General features: G+C 39.9%; 1 protein-coding gene across 2 annotated transcripts in view; it reads right to left on the bottom strand.

Moving 5' to 3' along the window:
* The window catches only part of LOC145437845 (adhesion G-protein coupled receptor G7-like), a 449,423-nt gene that overhangs the window by 131,335 nt on the left and 294,578 nt on the right, over positions 1 to 23,510 (bottom strand). The window contains exons 21-23 of one of the 2 annotated variants that reach the window (XM_080315184.1): positions 21,215 to 21,386; positions 20,347 to 20,476; positions 13,658 to 16,259 (exon numbers count right to left, since the gene is read on the bottom strand). The exons of the other annotated variant lie outside the window; for it this stretch is intronic. Of the exons in view, the coding sequence (XP_080171310.1) occupies positions 16,133 to 16,259; positions 20,347 to 20,476; positions 21,215 to 21,386 (429 nt within the window). The 3' untranslated portion in view covers positions 13,658 to 16,132. Of the gene's footprint in view, positions 1 to 13,657; positions 16,260 to 20,346; positions 20,477 to 21,214; positions 21,387 to 23,510 lie in introns of those variants that run through there. 2 annotated transcript variants of the gene reach the window in all.

Here is a 23,510-nt window from a genome sequence, read left to right as displayed (position 1 = left end):
TGCAAACAACCAATTATGACGTCATAGAAACAAACAACATGAAATACAGGCAAACCGCGAGCGCAGCTAGTGGCCAATTTTTAGATTCACTAAAAATTCCTTCTGCTGACACAAGCGCGGTCGGTGGATTTTAATATAAGTCGATTCCAGTGCAGACAGATGGAAATTAGTGCGGCCTCTGCCTAAAATAGAAAATCTTTCATCGCGATAGTTTTTAGCGCAAGTTGCATTCTCAGCCAAATGCTTGCCGATGGCAGAGTTCATAGCCATGGCCTGATTACGTTCTAGTAATCGCAGATCAGTTAAAGCTGCGTCTTCGCGAGAGTCCAATGTGCGTGATCTAATAACGCTAGGAACATGTTGTTTGATGCGTTCCTGCAAGCGCTGAGTTGTTCTTCTCACGTACCGACAATCACAGTGGCACTTGAAATCATAGACTATATTGCTTTGTTGAGAAGCAGGAAGAACATCTTTGCGCGTTGCAGGAAGCATTTGTTTGGTGGTAAACACAACATTAGTTTTTACATTATCGTAACAGCGGGAAGAGATGGGGCCCAGCCACGGTAAATGTATATATACATTTTCCTCAGACCGTGTGTTCGTGTTTTGTGATTTGTTCGGATTGAAATTCCTGAGTTTTCTGTCAACAGAACTCTTGATGATGTGTTCGGGGTACCCGTTATCGATTAGAATTTTGCGGATATATTCTAGCTCCGCGTTTAATTTTTCATCCGAACAAATCATCAAGGCTCTGTGCACCAACGTGCCAATCAAATTTAGTTTACGGCGATTCGGGCTAAAAGAATTCCAGCGTATATAATGCCCTGTAAACGTTGGCTTCCGGTAAATCGATGTGACAAAGCTAGTACCCCGTTTTTCCACTAGAACGTCTAAGAATGGTAGCGAGTTAGCACGCTCTTTTTCAAATGTGAATTTTAAAGACGAGTGTAGAGAATTCAAGTTATCAAAGAAGTCATCGAACTCCGTCTCATCTTGACAGATAACGAAGGTGTCGTCGACATAGCGACGGTACATGAATGCATATGCACATGAACATGCATGCATGCACATGAACATATGCTGACGATTGCCCTTGAAAAGTGTCAGCTCGAAAAGCTTCGGGTTTTAATATATTTTATTATGAATATATTATTAAAATGTACATCTAAATATAGTACAATGAACGCTGTCGTATTCGAAATTACATGCTGTTGTCGTCATATTCTGAGATACGATTGTTGATACACGATGTTCTTTCCTATTCTCTACTAGTTGCTGACGAGTGTAAGCTGAAAACATTCGGGTAAATTTAAATATGAATACACCATTAAATTTTTTATCGATGTTCTATACCTCCATTAAGCTATTCTTAGTGTTTACCTAATTTTGGGGGGCTGAATGAACAAATTAATTCAGTTTCTATCTGTCACGTCAAGTTTTTGGGTTAGCCACCCGTTCGATTGTCTTATAACCCACATGAAAATATCGCTTTCAAATTATTCATTAATTGCATAAAACGTTCCGAGAATCATAAGCATACGGAAGAAACCTTATGCCCTTGAAACAAACATTTGTACCGCTGCGTCTGGTTGATTTAAACTTTACCTTTTAAATGTTTAATTGATAGTGGTTCTGCTGGACAAATAAAGTGAGGGTTTCACATGATACAAATTTACGCGTCTGTAAAACTGTGGGCTGTATCGCCGGACATCCATTTAATAGTTGACTAACATGTGTGACCTCAAATCTATCCCGATGTCTTTCCCCCATAACCTTTAGATCAGTGGTTCTCCGCCGGGGGTCCGCGAAGCATTTTCAGGGGGTCCGCGAGACCTCTGAATATGCGAAATAAATTGGAAACGAATTTATACCTTTTTTAAATTAGGGAAATCTCGAAGCAGTTTCGCTTCAAACTGCTTATGCTTCAGTAAACACTTCTGCAGAATATCCGTATGAGAGTAAATATCCTACTGTGTAAACAAGCGGTGCCAAATTCAAATTACGTCGCGGGTCGGACTCAAACATTCCAAATGCTCGGGCGCCGCGCGCTTTGCTATTCACTTGAACACCTATTACCAAGCATATATAAATAAAAGTATATTAAAATTGTATCCTTGATCATAGGGGCACTTTATTTACGAACAATTTATTCGCGAACAATGGAATTGACGATGATGATTTGCTGGTTGAATACACTGCTGAACCGCTGCTAAAACAATGGAGGTAACGACGATACAAGTTCACTTATTTCTATGCTCCATTTGCTTAAGTCGTGATCATGTGTTAGCCTTGTGTTTTGAGGAATACAAGAGATTAAACTGTAAACGCCGACTTTTGAATTTGTTGTATTCATAATAAATCACGATTCAGGTTTCTCCAAATTGCGGGGACCTTTTGAGTCAGAAATCAGAAATGATTCAGCTGCGCGACCATGCACTGGTGTTTGAAATATATTTTTGTGTAAATAGTATATTATCCTTGTAAAATTCATATAACGGTCCGGCATTGTCGTTTTCGCTACAATGAGTAACTACTTTTTGGCAAATTATACCATAAAACTCAACTCAGTGAGCACTTTTTTGCCTTTTCAGAAATTGGATTTGTTCCTATAGTGGTAACAAGTTGGAAACTAAAACACCGGTAGTCTGGTGATAATGTGGCTTATGAGCAGACTCGACATTTGCTGTCTTGGGGGAATGTGAAGTATATTCTTCCGCTCAAGTCAACATTTGTAACAAATGTGCTAGATAATTCAAATATTTTTCAATCTACTCGGAATGGCTTTGTGGGCCGGATAAAATCGTCTGGTGGGCCGTATGTTTGACACCCCTGGTATAAACTCATTTTAATTTTCAAGTTGCCAATAGCCCACTGATGCAAACAAATTGCTGTTTATGTTTTGTTGAGGTTTGTTAAAATAGTTTTTTCTAGTCTGTCTCAAAAAGAAGGGATTAAAACGTCATCAAGGAATCCATTTTCTCCTGTGATATACATAACCACTATTCCAGAATATCTTGAAGAAGAGCTGCTATATAGAAATGACTAGTCGGAAAGTGATAGCTTCATTGAAAATCTGTTATTTAATTTTGGTGCTATATATGTTGCGATCGTGGTCAAAGGTGTCGTCGGAAGCGTCAGGCGTTAATATTACATTCACCGCCAGCTACCATTTTGGAAATGGATTTTTACCACTCGTTCATATCAAACCGATACTATGTATAGTATGATATTGGTTTCAAGAACGGTCATTTTGTTGCTGTTTATCACTGGCCTAGACTTGATATTCGCACAAGACACGGTTGAACGATAATTGAGCTCATTCTCTTTACGCATATCTTACTTCGTTAATATTTTCTGGAAAGTTAGAGAGCGGCTGCGCCAAAATCCAGTTGCATTTTTATGCGTGCCTATATTACAGACAAGCTCGCTTTAGATTTCATTAGCTTCTGCAATATTTCTCAGTCCATTTATTCCCAAGCTATCCCATGATTTTTTTCAAATGATAACCACGCATTTCTTCTAAAACAGAGTGACTTACTTAAAGCAAATCTTTGATGGGTTGCCGAATTTATGAACCATCAAATACAACGTCCATAATTCTTCGTATTGACAGGCCAGGAAAGGTCAAGTGAGTCAATAGAAAGAGTTGTTTTCAGTTGACAATCCTTACAACAAATATCTTCATTAAATCAAGTCTTATGCAGTGACTGGAAAATGCTTTAGCCTCTGTCTACAAGTGGCACATGTAAAATATTGCGATCAACAGATTCAAGGTAAAATTGGAGGTCAGTTCCACGTCATCTAGTGCAGTCGTTCTTAACCTTGTCTCCAGCGCACCTAAGGGTGGATTTTGATTTCAAAGGGGGTGGAATACTCAGGGGGGATATTGGGGCGCTTGACTCGTGGGGGGAGGGGGGTATTGAGGTCGCTGAAGGAAATTGCCTCGCAGTTGATAGTATTTTAATGAAATATGATTATACAGTAGAACAATAGTTCTATATATTCCTGAGCTCTCGTTGCAAACTAACATTCGACAAATCTGCCAAATCACGACGTTTTTCGTCGCGGGCCAGGCGCAATATACACCGAAGATGTTTCCATGAATGAAGTGATTTATTTAAGTTCATGTGACATGAATTGCGCATACTTATGAATGACCGGTTCCCGTTATAACACTCCCGTCAACCTAGCTCGGGTTATTTTCCACAAAATGTTTCGAACTAGGTATTTTATCCTGCAGTGCACAGAGTGCCGAAATCGAAAAGGTACGGCACCACTTTTGAGAGTGATGCCCTTTGTACATTAATGATGCTTTGAAGCTTCTGGCCAAAATGATCAACTGAATATACTTGTGAGCTCCAATACTTGAGAGCTATAAAATCGATCATCATAATATTTCTTAATCTAATCATAAAGGTTGATACTGCTTAGTCTTGTGACCCACATTCCTGTTCAAGTTAGGAGTTGGTTCAATACTAAATTTAATGTGGGAAAAGATCTCTACCACATTCTCAGTTGATTCAGTAGTCACACAAAGCAATTAAACAAAACCCGATACCTTTAAATTCAGCGCATTGACTCATATTATTCATTGCGACTAGGTCTTATTCTCCAAGACTATAACACCGTAGTTCGCAAATGCGGTTGTTGCTGGAAGATGATTACTTCGAATAAAATAAAACTACATATTGTCACTCGCTAGACATGTGACTAGAAAAAATGATCATCACCTTCGGCCAATCCCCATTTAACATGGCCAAATAGGGTTGGGACTTCGGGATCAAATTTGAACTCCCGGGATCGGGATTTTCGCTTCTCAATCCCGGGTTTTCCGGGAATTAGCAACGTAGTAAAATACACATACAAGCTACACAAACAACATTTATCCCTTGTAATACTGACGAGGTTTCCAACGGATGCGATATCACGTGTGCCCACAAGTGGTAGATTTTGGGAAACAAGTGGGCAAAAATATCAAATGGGGCGGCTGCGTGTGTGTGTGGGTGGGTGGGTATGGGGTATTATGGTACTCAGCAAGTAGGGCTTTGTACGCCATGCCTGAGGGGGGGCTGATAGGGGTTATATTCCCCTTCCGGTCAATAGCACATAATCAATTAACGGATATATCATTAAAGGATTGCTCAGTAGTACATGAAGGTCCGTTGGAAGTTGTTGTACATTACATGTAACGAGTAGGTAAGTACTTTGTGATCGGTAACGCATGCATGTAAACAAGACGTTTTCTAACGTTTCGGGCACATGGCATCGTTCACAGAGGCCATTGCCATGTTGGGCTATTCGTTGCAGGTGTGCATTTAGTCGACAGTGTTCTGTTTGAAGACGAATCAGGATAGAGTTTTCACGCTGCGTCAGTTCATGTAGCGGGGAGGTAGTACCGATCGAATTCACCAGGCGAACATATCTGGAGCTCGATTCCGTACTGGGGGTGATGAGCGGCGAAAGTGTTCGAACGTCCAGTGCAATATATTTAGTTAACACGGTAAAAATGCTCGTGAAGACGGCTTATTCTGCATATGACACGAACAAAGGTTCGACGAAACGAAACTCAAACGGTTCAACTCAAACGAAAGTAAACGATGAAAAGTAGACCTAAAAACCGGTTTTCCGAGAGCTCCTACCAGCTCAGAAAAATGACCATTTTGTAGTAAATTCACCAGTGATCAGAGTTAGGTTAATAAATATCCAGATTATACGTCCTCTTTTTCAAGTCCGTAAATATGGCGTGCCAAAATTTTTGTCGGGATTGTTGAGGGGGCGATGTGTCGAAAAAGGTTGGGAACTACTGTGATAGACCCTGAAGCTTACAAGACGTCTTGTCTAGGGTTGGATTATCTGGATAACGGTTAACCAGTTACCGAATAACCGCAGGTTGTTTTGCTATATGATATAATTCTGCTGCTTAACCGGTTAAAAGAGTATCATTGCTAATGCGTTTTGAACTTTTTGGTAAGTTTCAAGAAGTATTATCAGTTTTGCGCGCGGCCAATTAGCGAGGAGCGTGCTGCCAATTAACGAGATTCGTCTGTGCACGCAAATGTACGCGACCCGATCTCCAGCTGAGATGATCACGAAATTAGGTAATTTATTTCCGCGCGCTCGGCAATGGTCGCTGGCCTAATTTATCGCGTCTTCAACCTGCCTATAGTTACGCTGCCTTGAAGAATCGCATCTCAATAGGCCCTGTGCACACTACATACCATTCTAGGCCTGCACAATCATATCTGCATTGGCTTGGTGCACATGATGTTATCGCTGGCCTAACTATCGCGTCTCGGGTCTAGAATGTGTTAGCTCAGGGCAGGCCACCCCGTGGCCCGCGAGAAGGTTTTGAGTGGCCCACGAGGTAATTCCCGATATTAGCAATATTATCAAAAATGGGTTGCACAGATTGTGAACTTGCATGGCCAACCAAAAATTCGATTAGTCTGGCCGCAACATTTGAGATGTGATGGTCAAAATATCAGTTCCGACACATTGGCAGATCCACGAGTCACTCACATTTTGGAAGATCTTCGTACACTACAATAAAGCAGAATAATTTGCGATAGATTAATCAAAAGTAAAAAATTTTTACACGCTTCGCGCAACATGTTGCCACTTGATTTCTTGCTTTTAATATTGTTATGCCTTTGTGAAAATGAATGAAATCCTAATTCAATTTCGAGCCTAAGTGTCGTTCAGCATATGCGACCTTGCGTCTACGCTTGCAGAACGACCGCCGACTATGAAACCTAGGCACAAAATGATTGACGCATGTTGGGAATAGCTTGTCAAGCGAATATGGCCCTTTGGCTGAGAAAGGTTGGCCACCCCTGTGTTAGCTCCTGTCTATCTATGACTTGAGACGTGAAGTTCTAAAGGAGAAATTAGAGCGAGCTATCATGTCGGCATAAATTCAAGTATCAGCTATCGTCCTTCCAGTACCAAAAGCAATGTACGGTAGTTGAAGCTTCTGGGAAACTGCCTGCCAAGCTTTAGACCCTCTACACAGCGCTGCTTACTATTCAACCCACATCTGTGGAAGCAGAAATAGCATTAAGTGCATGTGGGCTCTTTGTTTAAAAAACTCGTGCCATGTCTCCAGATTCCACAATTGATGCATTGTGCTTTATAAAGAGGGCGTTGCAGGAGCAGTGAATATTAAATTTGCGTGATTTTTTTCTCGTATTCGCTCGTACTACGCGTACACGTGGATCTACAATAACACTGTGTAATGATTTTACGATACCTTTTTCATGCAAGCCTCGTGAAATCGATTGTCTTACTCAGCATTATCATCCAGCTTACCGTTTAGATAAATTCCAAATATAAGGATATATCTGTTATCCGGATAGTGAAAATCATTGATATCCGAACTAACCCTAGTCTTGACACAAGTTGCATTTAGCCTTTTCTGTAGATTTACAAAACAAAAAGCTTGCCACACAGTGACATCTTCGAAATTCGCCCTTACTCCGATCTGTATTTCACCTCCACAGCACCGTCTTTGTAACGCACCGATACACTGCTACGATCCGTAGACTACGACGCAAGTGATTGTGTAGTTCATTGCTATGCCATAGTTGGTTTTAATATCACATAAATAATAATTGTTTCAGACAATCAGCTGAGTTTGTGACACTGCTTTGCTACGTAAGTCTTGGTAGATGCTGTTTACAAATCCCGGTATTTCATTGGGATTAATCCCGGGATCGGGATTGCTTCAAATCCTGGGATCCCGGGATCGGGATTTCCCGCGATCGGGATTTCCCGCTGTTCCAACGCTACGGACATATTGCCCGCGCGATGACCCAATAATTTATTCCCATATTCTACTATACCTGGGTGTGTTGCAGCTGTGAAGGCTTGCAATGCCTTCGACTTGGAAGGCTACCGCTGAATTCTCGGCAGTAGCACCCAGGGTTGTAACCAAGTCACATGGTTCCGAGTCACGAGTCAATCATACTTTTGTGGTTTTGACTCGAGTCGAGTCGAGTCATTTTCAATTCATCACAGACTCGAGTCCGAGTTCAAGTCACCGCTTAAAGGGTCAAGTCCGAGTCATGGTGTTATGACTCGAGTCGAGTCCAAGTCACAGTATTGAAGTCATGTTCAACTCATGTTTTCAATCCTGCTTGGGTGATATCGAACTCCCTGTTTGCGAAACATGCTCTTTTTGTCCCTATCAGAGTCTTGGCACGTGTTTATTTAGGCAGATAACGGACAGGTCCTGGCCTCATTTACCGATGCTAAAGAAAACTTTACCAATCTTAGAACTTAAAATCAAATATTTCACTTGTCAGTCTGATACATCACCAATACAAGCATTCAGTTTTTATTATGAACACATCGACGATAGCTCACGAATAGCTGATAGAGAACCAACGAATTCACGTCTACATACTATCTGATAGAGAACCAACAAATTCACGTCAAGATACTAGTTGATAGAGAATCAATAGATGCATGTTCCCCGCCACTGTGACTTCACACTGCTGATTATACGCCGACGACATTGCATTATGGCAAAGTGACCTGAACATTGAAGCTATCGCTTCTGAGATACAGATATCACTAGAATCAGTACACCAATGGTGTAGGAATTGGGGATTTGAAATCGCCAGTCAAAAAACTGTCGCAATGCTTTTCACCCGGAAAAGGAAAGTAATTCTTCCCAATCTACGTATGGGAGATCACGTGGTCACTTTTGCGGATACTTACAAATACCTTGGAATAATATTTGACAAAAGACTAAACTATAAGTATCATATTGACTACATTGCTCAAAATGCGAAAAACGGATAAATTTCCTGAAACTGATGTCTGGAACGAAATGGGGGGCCTCGAAACATGTACTTCTAACTTTGTACCGAACTCTAGTAAAATCCGTGATCGATTATGGAATGGAGGCGTATTTCTTCGCGCCTGTAACGTACCTCAAGAAAATCGCGGCAATCACTAATAAGGCATTACGGGTGTGCTGTGGTGCGATGAAAAGCACTCCGATATGTTCGATAGAAGCGTCGTGCAACGAGATGCCAATACACATAAGACACCAGTTTCTTTGTTTGAAATACCGATATGAAACTTTACCTAAGTCGAACCACCCAAACTCTGAATTACTCCAGACAACGTGGGAAGACACATACTGCCTATTAAGAAACAGATATTGTACGTTCAACTTCCTAACAAGATCAAACCCACTCGACGACCAGTGTATTCGCGGCAAGGAACTCGTTCGAGCAGCGCCTTGGACAATCGCAGATTTAAAGGTTGATTTGTCATCATCACGAATTATCAATCGTCACTCATTCCAATACATTGTGGACGTAGCCTATACTGAACTAATGGGCTCATACCCAAACCATTTACATGTTTTTACAGACGGATCGAAGACCACGGATGCCACTGGTTATGCGATATTCGTAAAAGATCGGAATGTAACAATATCCCATAAATGCCAAGGAGCCCTGTCGTCATTTTCAGTAGAATCATATGCAATATTATCCGCTCTTCATTGGATCGAAACGAATAACGTTACCCGAGCTGTTGTTCTCAGCGATTGCCTTAGTGCACTAGACTGTATAGCTAACTATCGAACAGATGGACATTTTATCGTTAATCAAATCGTTAATGTTCTCAACAGGTTGACGAGTGAAGGAAAATTAATCACGCTCATATGGATTCCGGGTCACGCAGGAATTCCCGGCAATGAATTAGCCGATCGTCTGGCCTAGGAGGCGACGTCGTCACACCGTGCCATCACAATTCATGACATCCCTATAGACGATGCGAAGAAAATCGCTTTACATAAATGCAAAGCTATTTGGAACCGGGAATATCTCGATTCAGAAACAGGAAGCCATTACAAAATCTTCCGACCAAATCTGGAGGTGAAATTACCATCAGTCCCACCAAGACGCAGCGAAGCTACGTTGTTTCGACTACGCACCGGTCACTGCGGACTCAATGCACATCTCCACCACATTGGCTGCTCGGAATCACCATTGTGCGAGCATTGCGGTGAATTAAAAACGGTCGAACACTATATTATGACCTGCTCACATCTGACCGAGATAAGAAGAAAACTACAACGTATCGCGCAGACAAAGAACGTACCGTTCCAGCTATATAACCTTTTAACGGACATCAACATTATTGCCGATCTACTGGACTTCATACGAGAGTCAAAGAGTCGCATTTAGCTATGTACTCATCTTGTATTTTCATGACATTTCATGCTATCATTTTGATCAAAATATCTAAATCGCCGTGGTGCAAAAAGCCTTCGATGCGAAAAGCACCACTAAATGTTTTTATACATAATAATAATAATAATACATAATAATACATAATAATAATAATAATAATGTGAGAAAATGTGGCGATGCAAAATAAACATTGTACCGATAGTCATTGGTGCTACAGGGGTCGTGAGCAAAAAACTCATGAGACATATCCAACAAATTCCGGGTAACGTTCGATTCGACATGATCCAAAAGATCACATTATTGGGCACTGTGCACATTCTTCGGAAGGCCTTGAATGCACCACTGGACTAAAATTACGCTTGTGAATCACAGCATAATTTCTGTAATTTCGATTCTTCATCTTCAATCATCTCTACCTCTGCTCTGTAACCCTTGCCAATTCTTCATCTGCTGCAATTCTGTAATCTGACTTCTCCGTGTATTGCATAGGAATAACAATTTGAATGTATTACTGAAATTTTAAAAATTTACTCCAATCTCGCCATTTTCCTTTGGGGGCAGGTTGCTCCCCGGATTATGTGTGTATCTACCAGTTTTACTGTGAATAAAGAATATAATAATAATAATAATAGATGCATGTTTATGTAGAGGTATTTACAACAGGCCAGCATGCTGTAAAAGCGTGCGTGCAACTATGTGCATTATGCAGTGACAACAGAACAGATACCTTTTGATTATACTAAAGATTTTCCCAATTGCATTACAGACTACATCGCAGTTACAGCATTGGAGAAATAACTGTACAATGGGGCTGTTCAAAACCATTTTTTCAAATTTTCCGGCTACTTCTTAAAATTGCTAGATTGCTTAAAAAATCCAATTTGGTTCAATTCCAACCAGTAGAATGCAATGCTATGAAAGAAAATTTTAGACTAATTACAAATAGAGATTTTCGAATTTTACCGGCTATCTCATGATATTGTTACATCGTGTAAAAATATGATTTATAGCAAATTTGACTCAATTCCAACTAGAAAAAGTGAAGTTATTAGAGTAGAATGTTTTGGATATGACAAAATAGTTGGCTTACTACTATGTATTTATATTATATGAAAGAATTTCTCACTAAAATACTCCATTTATTTTCAAATCCAAAATATTCTCCTCTCACATCATTGATTCCACTTTTTTCAAACTAAGCCAGATTCAGTGTTCCTTTTATGCAACATAACAATTTTATCAAGTAACCACCCAGTAAAATAAAAAAGAAGTTATTTTAGAACAGCCATATTGTACAAACATCACACAACATTAGCCATTCATTATTACTCACGTGTACAATGCACATACCTAACAAAACGTCAAATGGACGAGGCGCATTGTGTGTTTCACAGACAGCAGATCAAATCAATGAGTTACACCTCAAAAATACTAATGTAGAAAGGAGATCCTCAAATATGTTAAAGCGGCATGGCCGTAGAATGAATCCACATCTACTGAATACACGTTCCACTAGTGCACTAGATGTAGGAATTGACAAGCATTTTTGAACCACACTGAAGAGCATTGAATACTCATTCTTTCTAGTCGCCCAAAAATGCAAAGAATCATCGCCTTCAAATCTACACATGAGCTTATCAGTCTCTTCACCATTTCCACCAGTCATTTCGTTGGCTCTAATTGAACTTTGATTCAATTGTTTGCTTGTATAATTGAAAAGTATTGAGTACTTTAATTGCGGAGGATCTATTACCTCTTCATCACTGGACGATTTTGTACAATGCATTGCTAAAATGTATCATTTTCTGTTGTTTTTACGGCGGCATATCTGATATCAGACAAGTGCAACGAAAGCAGTGGTGACAAATAGCGATGTCGGCAGAATTCGTCGGATGCGTTGATCTAGCCATTATGATTCGCAAATTTCGTCATCTTCAAGTCATATAAAATAAGCCGAGTCAATGACTTGGGTCGAGTCATGCGTAATGACTCGAGTACAAGTCGAGTCAATCCAAATATTGACTCGAGTCGAGTCGAGTCATTTTCCCATTTTAAGAAAATGACTCGAGTCAGGTCGAGTCATAAAAAAATCGTGACTCGAGTCTGACTCGAGTCGAGTCATGACTCGAGTCATCACAACCCTGGTAGCACCTTACGAAGCGTCATCGCTTTATCTCGGGTAATCTCCTACATTGCTGTGGCAACCGCTTCTTCACAAAATAAAAACGACGACAAAGACCAGCTCATAGAGGTTTTTTTAGGAAGGGAATGATAAGAGCTTGGAAGCCGAGGGAAGATAGCTAGAGATAGAACACTGCTGCATCGGGCAATAGGCTGAGATGGATACCAGATTGAGACACCGTGCTTTGTCGCTTCGGATTCTTATTATCTGTTCATCACATCGCATTTTGTGTATTGAGTTTCGTTTCGTACGTCGTGTGTCGAAAACGGAGTGATTCTGTCACTTCCCGAAATGAAGTCATACCCCAATGGAATATGTGCTGAGAAGTGATGCCGGATTTCAACGGCATCGATCGAGACTTCACGTACCTTCGGATGCACTAACCGTTCTCATGCAGTCCTCGTCCACGAAATTTTTCACGGGGGAATCATCAATTATATTGCGACTACAATCTGGACACTGTATATTGAGCTCGCACCTTCATCGCATGAGTTGTCACGACAGTGGTCAATGCGCAACGTGCGGCCTACCAGAAACTGTCGAACATTTTCTACTGACATGTCCTCGTAGCGATCACCAGAGACAATATATAAAAGATGTACCATTGTGAGCTTGACCTTGGAATGGATGTTAACGGATCCGCACATGGTTATTCCGGTCGTAGAATTTGCTGTACTGTGTAGATATATCTGATTTAACTATACTCTCTCAGGCCTGGTTCACAGGACCCTAGTAGCCGAGCACCGTAAAACCGTTTATACGTACATACATACCCATCAATTGAAATTTCTGAAAATGATAGCAAGGGAGAGTATCTAATAATAACAAGCGTCTGATAGAGGTTTAAATTTTAGATAAGTGTCATTCGACTCTTTCTGTTCCTCAAATTTGGGGGTTATTTACGTCATCTGTCGAAAAAAATCACTTTTTCAATGATCATTTTCAGGACAAAACTAATTATTGTTTATTCAGTGCACTGCAACGCATATGTTAGTACTAGATGGGAGTAGACGTTAACTAATCTAAGCCCATATTTACCTCCTGAACGAGAGATAACTTATATTATTATTTTTCATGGCATATGTAGGAAATAGAAAGATCTCAAGAAGCAGAGCTAATTCGGCTAACGTAATAATTTTTTAGACCTAACGCTCCTGATATACCCATAAATAGATCCCACATATCATTTTTTTAATACTTTTTGCCCCGGTATTTTCTACCGATATCCATGAATGACCAGATTTTAAACTTTTTTTACCCTAAATCACGCAATATGTATATTCATTCTTAGAAAATAAAGTCCGAAACAAGGGGTAAAGCACGGACGTCCCTAGCTTCACTATTGATAGCGCAATACATCATAAATAGCTTAGAATTAATAGGAACTATCAATAATCGATTGTAACTGTCGCAATGATTCCGAAAATCTAAATACTACTCGACTACTTACTTCTCAAAGTATCCGGCGAAAAGATTTAAGGTTGCGCTACAGGCCTCCATTTTAGCACCGGTATTGCGAAACTACTTATCAATTAAGGACGTGGATAGCTGTGGCGTTGTTTGTAATTCCAGTTTGTAATTGTGTATGTCACTTGTACGGGGGTTCATTTCGCACCGTAGATCAGGTATACGATGTGTATTTGAAAACTAAGTTGTGATATGGGTATCCACTATCCACATGTCTATTATTCTCTTAGATCATTCAACGTATCGTGCAATCCAGGATTTTGTGCGGGGCACATCTAGCCCGTGAGAAATTTTGATCGCCGGAGCGACAGTAACATAAATTTTATGATTTTTAAGGGAGGTCCACGCCCCTAACCCCGAAGACAGCATTGTTGTTACCTCTCAAAGACACGTTTATACTGCAAAAAGAATAATTATTCTGGCCGTGATGAGAAGTTACCCCGCAAGTCGCTGCAATATTGATCAAATCAGTGCACAAATGAATGTTTGGCAACCAGTCATACCTTATGCCCAAAAAAACATATATCGCTTGTCATCCATAGGCTCCCGACCCTTAATCTAGCATATACCTGGGAACGCAAACTTTTTAGCTCGGGGCTGGTTTAACATTTGAATCCATTTGCGGGCTGCAGTATATAAAATTGGGATACTAAGCTAAAATTCAATATTGATATTTGATTAAATAATATATATGTACGGTGTGGCGGGGTGGCGCAGCCTATTTTTATCGGACAGCAAACATTATGCGTCAGTGGTTCTCAACCGGGGGTCCACGGACCCCTAGGATGTACGCGAAGGATTTTAAGGGGTTCGCGAAAAATTTGCAAAATAATTGGTGACCTAATTCAAATTCCCTATAATTTAGGTAAAGCCTAAGTCAGTTTCGAGTCATAGTTGGTAAAACTCACATTTCAGAATGTTCGTCTGAGAGGAAATATCCTTGCGCAATCTCATTTTAATTGCCTAATTGCCAATAGTCTACTGATATAAGCAGTTAAGCACATTGTTGCTGTCTAAGGATATTTTGTTGGGGCTTCTAGAGAAATGATATTTTTGAGATAGTAAGGGTGACTTCGAACTGTTTACAAAACATTTTGGATTTGACGTTGTCAGTGTCAGCAAATTAATGGTCGTTCGAAATAAAATTTATTTAATTTTTTTCTTATCCTTCACAATGAAGATATTGAAACCTCGCCATCAAGTCTATTTTGTCCCTGATATATATAACCACTAGTCCAGAATTACTTCAGCATGAGATGGTAGATTGAAAGGACTATAGGCTGGACGTGATATGTTCATTTAAAACTCTCTCAATTTTGGTGTCATAAATGTTGCGATCGCACCAACAGATGTCGTCGTAAGCTTTACCCGTCCAGATTACTTTCGCCACCAAATGTATTTTCGGCACTCGTTCATATCAGATCGAAGAAGCGGATCTTCGGGGCAATAAATAACGCTGCAAAATTTAGTTCGAAAAAATAAAAGTGTACCCAATTTCTACACATAGTATGATATTCTGTTTAAGTAGTCGTTTTGTTTATTACAAGCCAACAGTTAATATTTGTACAAGACAGATGACGGTTGCACTTTAATTGGGCTAATTTTGATCGGAAACTTGAGGGATTTGCGCAGTCCGTGACTGTCCAAAAAAGGTCCGCGAAGACAAAAAGGTTGATAAACACTGTTGTACGTTCTGGATTGTATCATCAATATTTTACATGTTAATTTTACATTACAATTGATATAGAATTGATATAAAATTGCTGTCTCCTATTCGATATAATGGGATACAGTTGCATTAATGTAGCCGTCTATAAGAAAAAATATTTAGTCTATGTCACTATAAGCTATTTACGCCAGACGCTGCAAATATTCATAATTTACTAAATATGCATTGCGTGATTTGAATAATACATTGCATTGTTGAACTAAATTAGATAGGGTCAAACACATAATATCCACAACGATTTTTTTTTGTCCACGACTTTGCTTAGACATGAAATTTCCTAATAATATTTTCATCTTCTGTAATATGGACATATGTTTGATCTATTCATATAATATACTCGGTGTTCTGTTAAAAACGATCTTCCAAACATGAGTTTTACAAAATTTTAACTGTCTATTTCACAATCCCCAGGCCAACTCTCGAATAATAACGTGCTTCAACTTCAATCAATTCCCAAATGAGTAATTGCATTTTTTCAATAAATCATCTATCGGCGCCATGCATAAATTCGATCATGTGAAGATATACTAGGAACACAGTAAACTAATCATTGTAATTTCCTGTCGTTCGCGGGTCAGCCACTTCAGTCGAAACGTATTCACCGTACGGGCTTTTCCACTTATCCGTATTTGAAGAAGATTCTTCTTTTGTAGCCGACAGATTCAACTTTCTGAAAACAATAATGAGCTAAAATCCATAAAGTACTGTGCTAGCAACTAACAACCACGTCTACAAATCTTGACGCCAGTACAACGATTCGCTTCTAACAAGAGCGACGGGCATATAGTTACCACAAAAAAAGAAATATTTTATCAAATAAATACAATTGCAGCAAAAATATCATGATCATCTATTTGATTTGATTTTGAACTATAATCTGCACGCGCCCCAACAGTCCCTTGGGGAGGGGGGTGATATCGCCCACGTTGGTAGTAACTGCTTTAAAAGGTTCTACGTGCACGCAAACGAGGAACATGGGCATATGACGTCACGTGACGCCATATTGGTAATTCATGACCTCCATATTGCTAAAGTCACATCTTCAATTGCTTATAGTTTTAGCAGTAGGGGCAGACTTCAATCCGATGTCTGCGCGATCATGGTATTTTAGCAAAGGGTTGTGCAACGCTGGTTACAACCGGGATATAACTGGCAGTGAAAAAAATCTAATTCTAAAATAATTCCACTAAATCATTGCATTCAGTCGCTTTCAACACAAATTCGATATCGACTCGCAAGAGTAGATAAGCTTACGCCGCACCCCTACGCCTAGGCTAGACCGGACAAAGTATGCTTACGGGGTCAGACTATTGCTTCATTGATATTGATCAATGAATTGAGTAAAATATGCATTTCTATTCTTTTTGGATATTGCCTTTAAATTAAATTATTCAGTAGCCAATAGCCGACCGACGAATTCGGTTTTTGTGATACAATGAACATATGAAGTCAAGATAGATCCAATAAGCCTGCTACGTTTTTTACATTAAATAACGATGTATTCTTTGTATCAATTTCGTTGATGTCAATAAATGATTAGTTGAATGAACACAACTCGCTGACTACCTGCATCAGTCAGTGGTACCCAACATTTTTCGTCTCGTGGCCCCTTGGCCGATATTTGATCTAAAATCCCCCCCCTCCCTATGAAAAAGGTGCCTGTGACTAAAAAAGGTGCTTTTCAACGCTCGGCCATTTGTTAACTGAGGAATTACTGGCCAAACATATTCAGCAGATATGTCTGAACTATGTCGAATGCGAACCGCACCGGTAATGGACGGCTAAATTTGACTTGTTCATTTTACCGGTCTGCTAGCCGCTGACGAAAAACAAATCATTAAGTCCGCTTGCTATACCCTTGAGTCGTATCGATGAATTTGATGTTTTTCACGTTAGCTCAGATGTTGGCTTGAAAAGGTAGCGTCCTTATGCAGAATTCGGCTTGACTTTTTCCTGTTTAGTAGCAATTTGGTCGCGAGGCTGTCGCGAGCCCAACGAAATCGTCTCGTGGGCCTCACTTTACCAGGGGGTGTAATATCTACGGAAGGCATTTGAACATACACCCGGCTTAAAATCCGCCAAAGAAACATGCAATTGTAAAGAACTAGTTTCTACTTCAGCTCTTCCATAAAATTCTAAAAACCTTGTGAACCTAGTATCTTTGTATTGAGGTGTTCATGGTGTGCGTTGACTACTATGGTCATTTACACCATTCCAATTTCCGTCATTTTTTTACCGAGGCTGCTGAATTATAGCACGGCCCACTTCTAGGCTTTTATGAGACACCGCTTACGCGGATGAGTTGGCAGGGAGCAGCCTAGATAAACCTCCAACCCTTATGCAGGAATTCTAGAGTCGACCTCTGTCGGACTCGAACCCACAACCCATTGGTGTTGCAGCAGTGGATTACACCAGTGCGCTATCTCACCACACATTGCGAACCCACAGTATATTCCGATACAAAGCCAAAGCCAGATTCCCCCTAAAAATTTCAAAGTTCCACCCAAAGGGGGAATTCCCCCCGGTTGGGAACCACTGACCTACATGTACTGTTGTTGTTTATGATATTCATTGCGTTTTTACTGCAATGTTCATTTACACCTGACCAATATGCTTTATTATGATTTCGTATCTGCCGGTTTGTAGCACGCTCCATTATTTCTAAGATTTTTCTATGACACCGATTATTCGAATCCGATGACTAAGAGAAGCCTGTATGAACCAGAGATTAGCGGATTTGGAATTTCTATGTTCTAATCCAATCCAAATCCGAAGTTTCAAATCCTAATCCATAACTTATGTATATTTAAGTCCATGTCCAATCCTAATCCTGTTCCAACTTGAAATTCAGAAAAAATGCTAATTTATTTAATTAAATTATTCTTCCACAACCAACAATCCTCTTGATTTAAGATAACTTGGCATAGGGCTGTACCTCTCATGCTAATTGTCAACGAGTATACCATAGTGTAGTGCACCATAAGTTAGGCTTACCATATTTTGGAACTCTAAAAAGAGGACACTTTTTCAGAAATTTCAGATCTGCAAAACCGGAGAAGAATTCTCAAAAACCGGTGAATTTTTCCCACTTCGTGATCGAATGACTAGAAAAAAAAGGTCATCTTTTCGCTCAGAGCTAAAATCACCGTTTTTCACTCCGAAATACCCGCCGGAGCGTCACTTCTGTGCTAATTTCCGGCATATCACTCGCAATTTGCTCTAAATCTGACCTAAATTTTCAAAAAAGAGGACAAAATCTCAAAAAAGAGGACAAAAGGGCGTCCTCCGAGGACACTTTCAAAAAAGCCAAAAAATAGGACAAATCCTCTTAAAAGAGGACATATGGTAAGCCTACCATAAGTACATTATTGAATGATCTGAATAAAGTTTGTCGGCATTCGCCACACGGCATATCAATCTCCCAGAAAATCGGTAAATCCAATCCTGGTCGGTCTCTAAATCGTAACCTTTTCGTGTTTCAGCTGTTGTTGATACCACGACGCTATCTCGCCACATGTAGTGCATTTCATTCTTCATGTTGTGTGATTGCGCAGCAAGCTCACTGCAGTGAGTCACTAAATATTCGCAAAGGAAAGCTGATCATTTCGGGAAAACTTTACCAAAAAAAGCAAATAAAATTTCTGAACTGAATATGAAGGTGTGTGCTAGTTTAGTGCTGAATGCATTTTGATGCTGCCATTATACCATGTGGAGAGTGGTCTGAAGTATTTTAACCTAATATGTTATAATGGCTTGTACAATTGAAATAAATAGAAAAAGTTCACTGTGCAGAGCCCACCAAGGTTCGTTTGCGCACGCGAACCTCCACATGTCTGGGGTTCACGCACAGAAGGCGAACGTGTAACGCGAATGTCACGTCCACACCATCACTAATTACTACGCTTGGCATGTACAGTGAGGCTCTTGAAAAAAGAATTTTTTTCTCAAATCGTACTGGCTACTTGATAAAGTTGTTAGGTTACCTAATTTAAGCCTACACACAAAATTTGGTTCAATTCCAGTTAGTAACCGCTTTGCTACAGGAGAAGAAAGTTTCCATTTATTATATAAAAATAAATAATAACAAATTTGAAAATTTTCTGTTCACCCCATGAAAGTGTTGGGCTGTCTATAGAAACCATGCTCCCCAAATTTGGTTCAATTCCAACCAGTGGAAGCGGAGTTATTGCCGTCGAAAAATTTGGATTTGAATAAAATAGTATTTACGGTGAGCAAAACTATAATAAATAAACAAAGAATCGGTTATTCAAATCCAAATTTTTCGACGGCAATAACTCCGCTTTCACGGGTTGGAATTGAACCAAATTTGGGGAGCATGGTTTCTATAGACAGCCCAACACTTTCATGGGGTGAACTGAAAATGTTCAAATTTTTTATCATTTATTTTTATATAATAAATAGAAACTTTCTTCTCCTGTAGCAAAGCGGTTACTAGCTGGAATTGAACCAAATTTTGTGTGTAGGCCTAAATTAGGTAACCTAACAATTTTATCAAGTAGCCAGTACAATTTGAGAAAAAAAAGTCATTTTTGAAGAGCCCTTATGTACAGCTAGATATAGTGTTTATGTGAGGTCGTTCAGTTAGCAACGGTATGGTGGACGAACCAGAATTTAGCAAACTTCATGCGGTTTCTTTAGAGATTTTTGAAGTAAAGCGCATGAGTCGAAATCCATAGGCTTTACTTAGCTGTGCTTGTACATGGTATAGGTGAAGTTATGCCTAATAAAACTCTCACCCGCTTTGATCTGATATTGTTGAGGTTGCATTGTTGGGAGCGAATATCTCGGAAAACGTTGTGAGCTTAGTTTGGACCGATTTGCGAACGTCTTCATTTCTCACGATGTAGAGCAGTAGTAGGAATAATCCTATTGGAAAGAGCACTGTCAATTCCTACGCTGTAACATCAATAAATTATGCTATATAAATATATCGGCAGTTTATCCCATAAGATTCGAAGCTACCTTGTCTCCTATAAGTATCCAATGAATATAATTTAGCTAGGTGATGAATATAATGAAGTTGAAATTGCCCTGTCTACGATTGGGATGGGCACAAATAAATGACATGGTTGATAAGAGTGATAAGGCTCCCTTTTGATCCCGGATAGAGGTAGTAGTACAAGGTGAGGTCCGTTTCACTACTAAAATTGTCATATAGCCTTGAACATCACAAGCGTTTTTTGTGACACTCCGTGAATTGTGGTTGTGGCTGCGACACGCCACTGTCCACATAATGAAAAACGTTAACTATATCTATAAGTGATTTCCGCCGAAACTCCTGATTGGAATGGACAAGAAAAAGGAGGGCAGTATACACACTTTTAACCTTGCTTAACTATACATACAGTCTGGCCAATGAAATCTGATGTTCTGAATGAACTCAGGTGCAAATACATACAATGCACATTTTGGGATACAGTAACTCGTCACGAATATACTATACTGCACGGACTATACTATTGCAGATCCATCGATTTTAGCTTGATATGCGTTCAGAATAATTCATATCATGAGTGCTTGTACTGTATTTTCCAGAAGGACTAGACATATTATGCGCGAATATTAGATGAATTGTTCAGTAATGAAAATGGAAGCATTTTATACCTTGCAAAGAATTTAAAATGGTGAATATATATGCAAATGCAAGCGCTGTAGTCTCATCTTCAATAGGCAAGAAAAGGCCGAATATCCACGTCAATCCCAACAGCATGAGAATACTGAAATTTATTCCTAGTTTTCGCTCATAACTTTCCTTTGAGCTATTCTTGGCTTTCCCCTGTAAAATAGTGTATAAGTAATGTTATATTAATGCTATGTAAATTTGTCATATCAGCAATAAGGTAACAATTGCATATTTCATCTTTCAGGTATGCCTCGGATTCATTTTAAATATTACGTCCGTTTATTCATATATCATTAGGGTTGCATTTAAAACAAAATCTATTTAAAACAAAAATATTTGAAACTAGTCCCTTGTTTGAAACATGTTTATTTTAGTCGTGACGTCACGAATATTCAATTGTGAGATCCTGGTCGATTGTTCTTGACTATGGAAAATACAGGGCAAATATAGCTGCTTTGACGAAACTGGCTTCCAACCTCAGTAATATACAGACCAAAAATATTCTTAATCAGGACTATACATCGTCTTACAGCATTGTTACGGTCGGCGGTCATCATCATCATAACATTCATTTCCTGCCAATGATCTATGTCTACGTCAGGCGTCACCAACGCGGTGCCCGCGGGCTACCGGTAGCCCGCGAATACCAAATGAGTAGCCCGCGGTCGCAGTAGCAAATATTCAAATGCGAAATTTGAAGGTCGAAGCGGAGAAGGATTTCAAATGAGCAGCAGTTGAACATGGGTCAGTCGACACTAATAACCATACGAACGCCGTTTGCAATCGGGGCGTTGCTCGTCTTCGACCACACGGAAACCTAACGGGAATCTAATTCATGTTCCGGAGTCTCGACTCGGAGATTGGCGCTTCGGCGTGTAGTGAGGCAACGCAACTGAGCCTGTACAGACGTTGGTGTGAGTCCAGGTGAGTGAGGGTTTTCTGTTCTTGGTAAGGGGCGGAAACCCTCTTCAGTGCTCTGAATGTGTATACGTTAACAAATCCAACGGCGAACGGATAAATGGTGGGAGTAACAACTGGTAGCCCGTTGTAAATCAGTACCCAAGAATTAGCTCTTGGTTTTACAAAAGTTGGTGAACCCTGATCTACGAACTATGTAGCTGCTGAACCGACCATTTCGAAGGTTCTATCCATTACATATTGCATACGTCGGTTATATCGGGTGTAAATAGTCCGTACAGTCATGATGCATGTTTTTGGAAGGTATTTACACAATTATGGCATAATCATACGCCTTGAATTTTTTTGCGGGCTCTGTTTAACACAGTGTTTAAAACATGCTTTAAAGAAAGCGTTTTAAGCAACATTTGTTTTAAACGGAACCATGTGCTGTTAGCTAATTTGCACAGGGCATTCAACAAAAATAAAAGTCTCATTAAATTTAGTAGTGGTATTTCTGTGTTATTTTAGTAAGCCCATATTTTATCTTCTGCATATAATATGATTTCATCGAATGAGATGTTCTGAAAGGAGGGTATACGCGTGTCGGTACAGAATGTCCAAGTGTACGATTGGTTGTGAAGACCTGCCCCATAAAAGACTCGGGACCGTAACAGCACTTCGTCAGGCTCCCAAAACCCTGGTCTTGGCCCTCTCAGGGTGATAATTCTAGCTTCTGGGGTAGTTCTCCACCAGACCCGCCACCCTGGTGCGTCGAACGTTGTCACTACGAAAGTGTTTTTGTTAGCGGTAGTTAGCATACTGTTGTTGTCTAGTTACGCGTATCGTGAATGAAATCAAATTAATGGCAGAATTCTGTCAACGAAATCGTAGTTGCATATATATCCGTGCTATTTGTAACTACCAGCCCAGGTGCTCAGATGCACTGTAAGTATAGTCGGAATCGGTGGCTTTAATAAGTTAGGGCCGTAATTAATACTGGTATATGTGTGGGCAGGCCCGTTGTTATCAATTACTTTGTTTTGTGTTATTATTTCGGTAACTCCCGTCTGCTGTATAGTCGAAAGATTTATGAAACTCTGAAAAACACCAGACGTAAGGAATTTCATCCGTGCGATGCACCTGACTCAACGTGGCATTTCTACACGATGCGCATAATTTTTCTATTTTTCTCTGCTAGTGGCATTTCTAATTTGGGGCTCACATTGTCAAGACAAGAATATTAGGCGATATCCGTCGAGGCTTCCTCAGCGCTGAGATTTTGGCAGCACACTTCGCAGAGTCGCATGTTAGCCCAATCGTTATTGTAAACGTTATTGTAATATCATGACACCTATCAACAATAATTCGCGCTAAGTG

Source organism: Botryllus schlosseri, chromosome 4 (genome assembly GCF_051294905.1).
Source record: "Botryllus schlosseri isolate E-star chromosome 4, Bs_hap1, whole genome shotgun sequence".
NCBI classification, from domain to species: Eukaryota; Metazoa; Chordata; class Ascidiacea; order Stolidobranchia; family Styelidae; genus Botryllus; species Botryllus schlosseri.
This window is presented reverse-complemented; position numbering and strand designations above follow the sequence as displayed.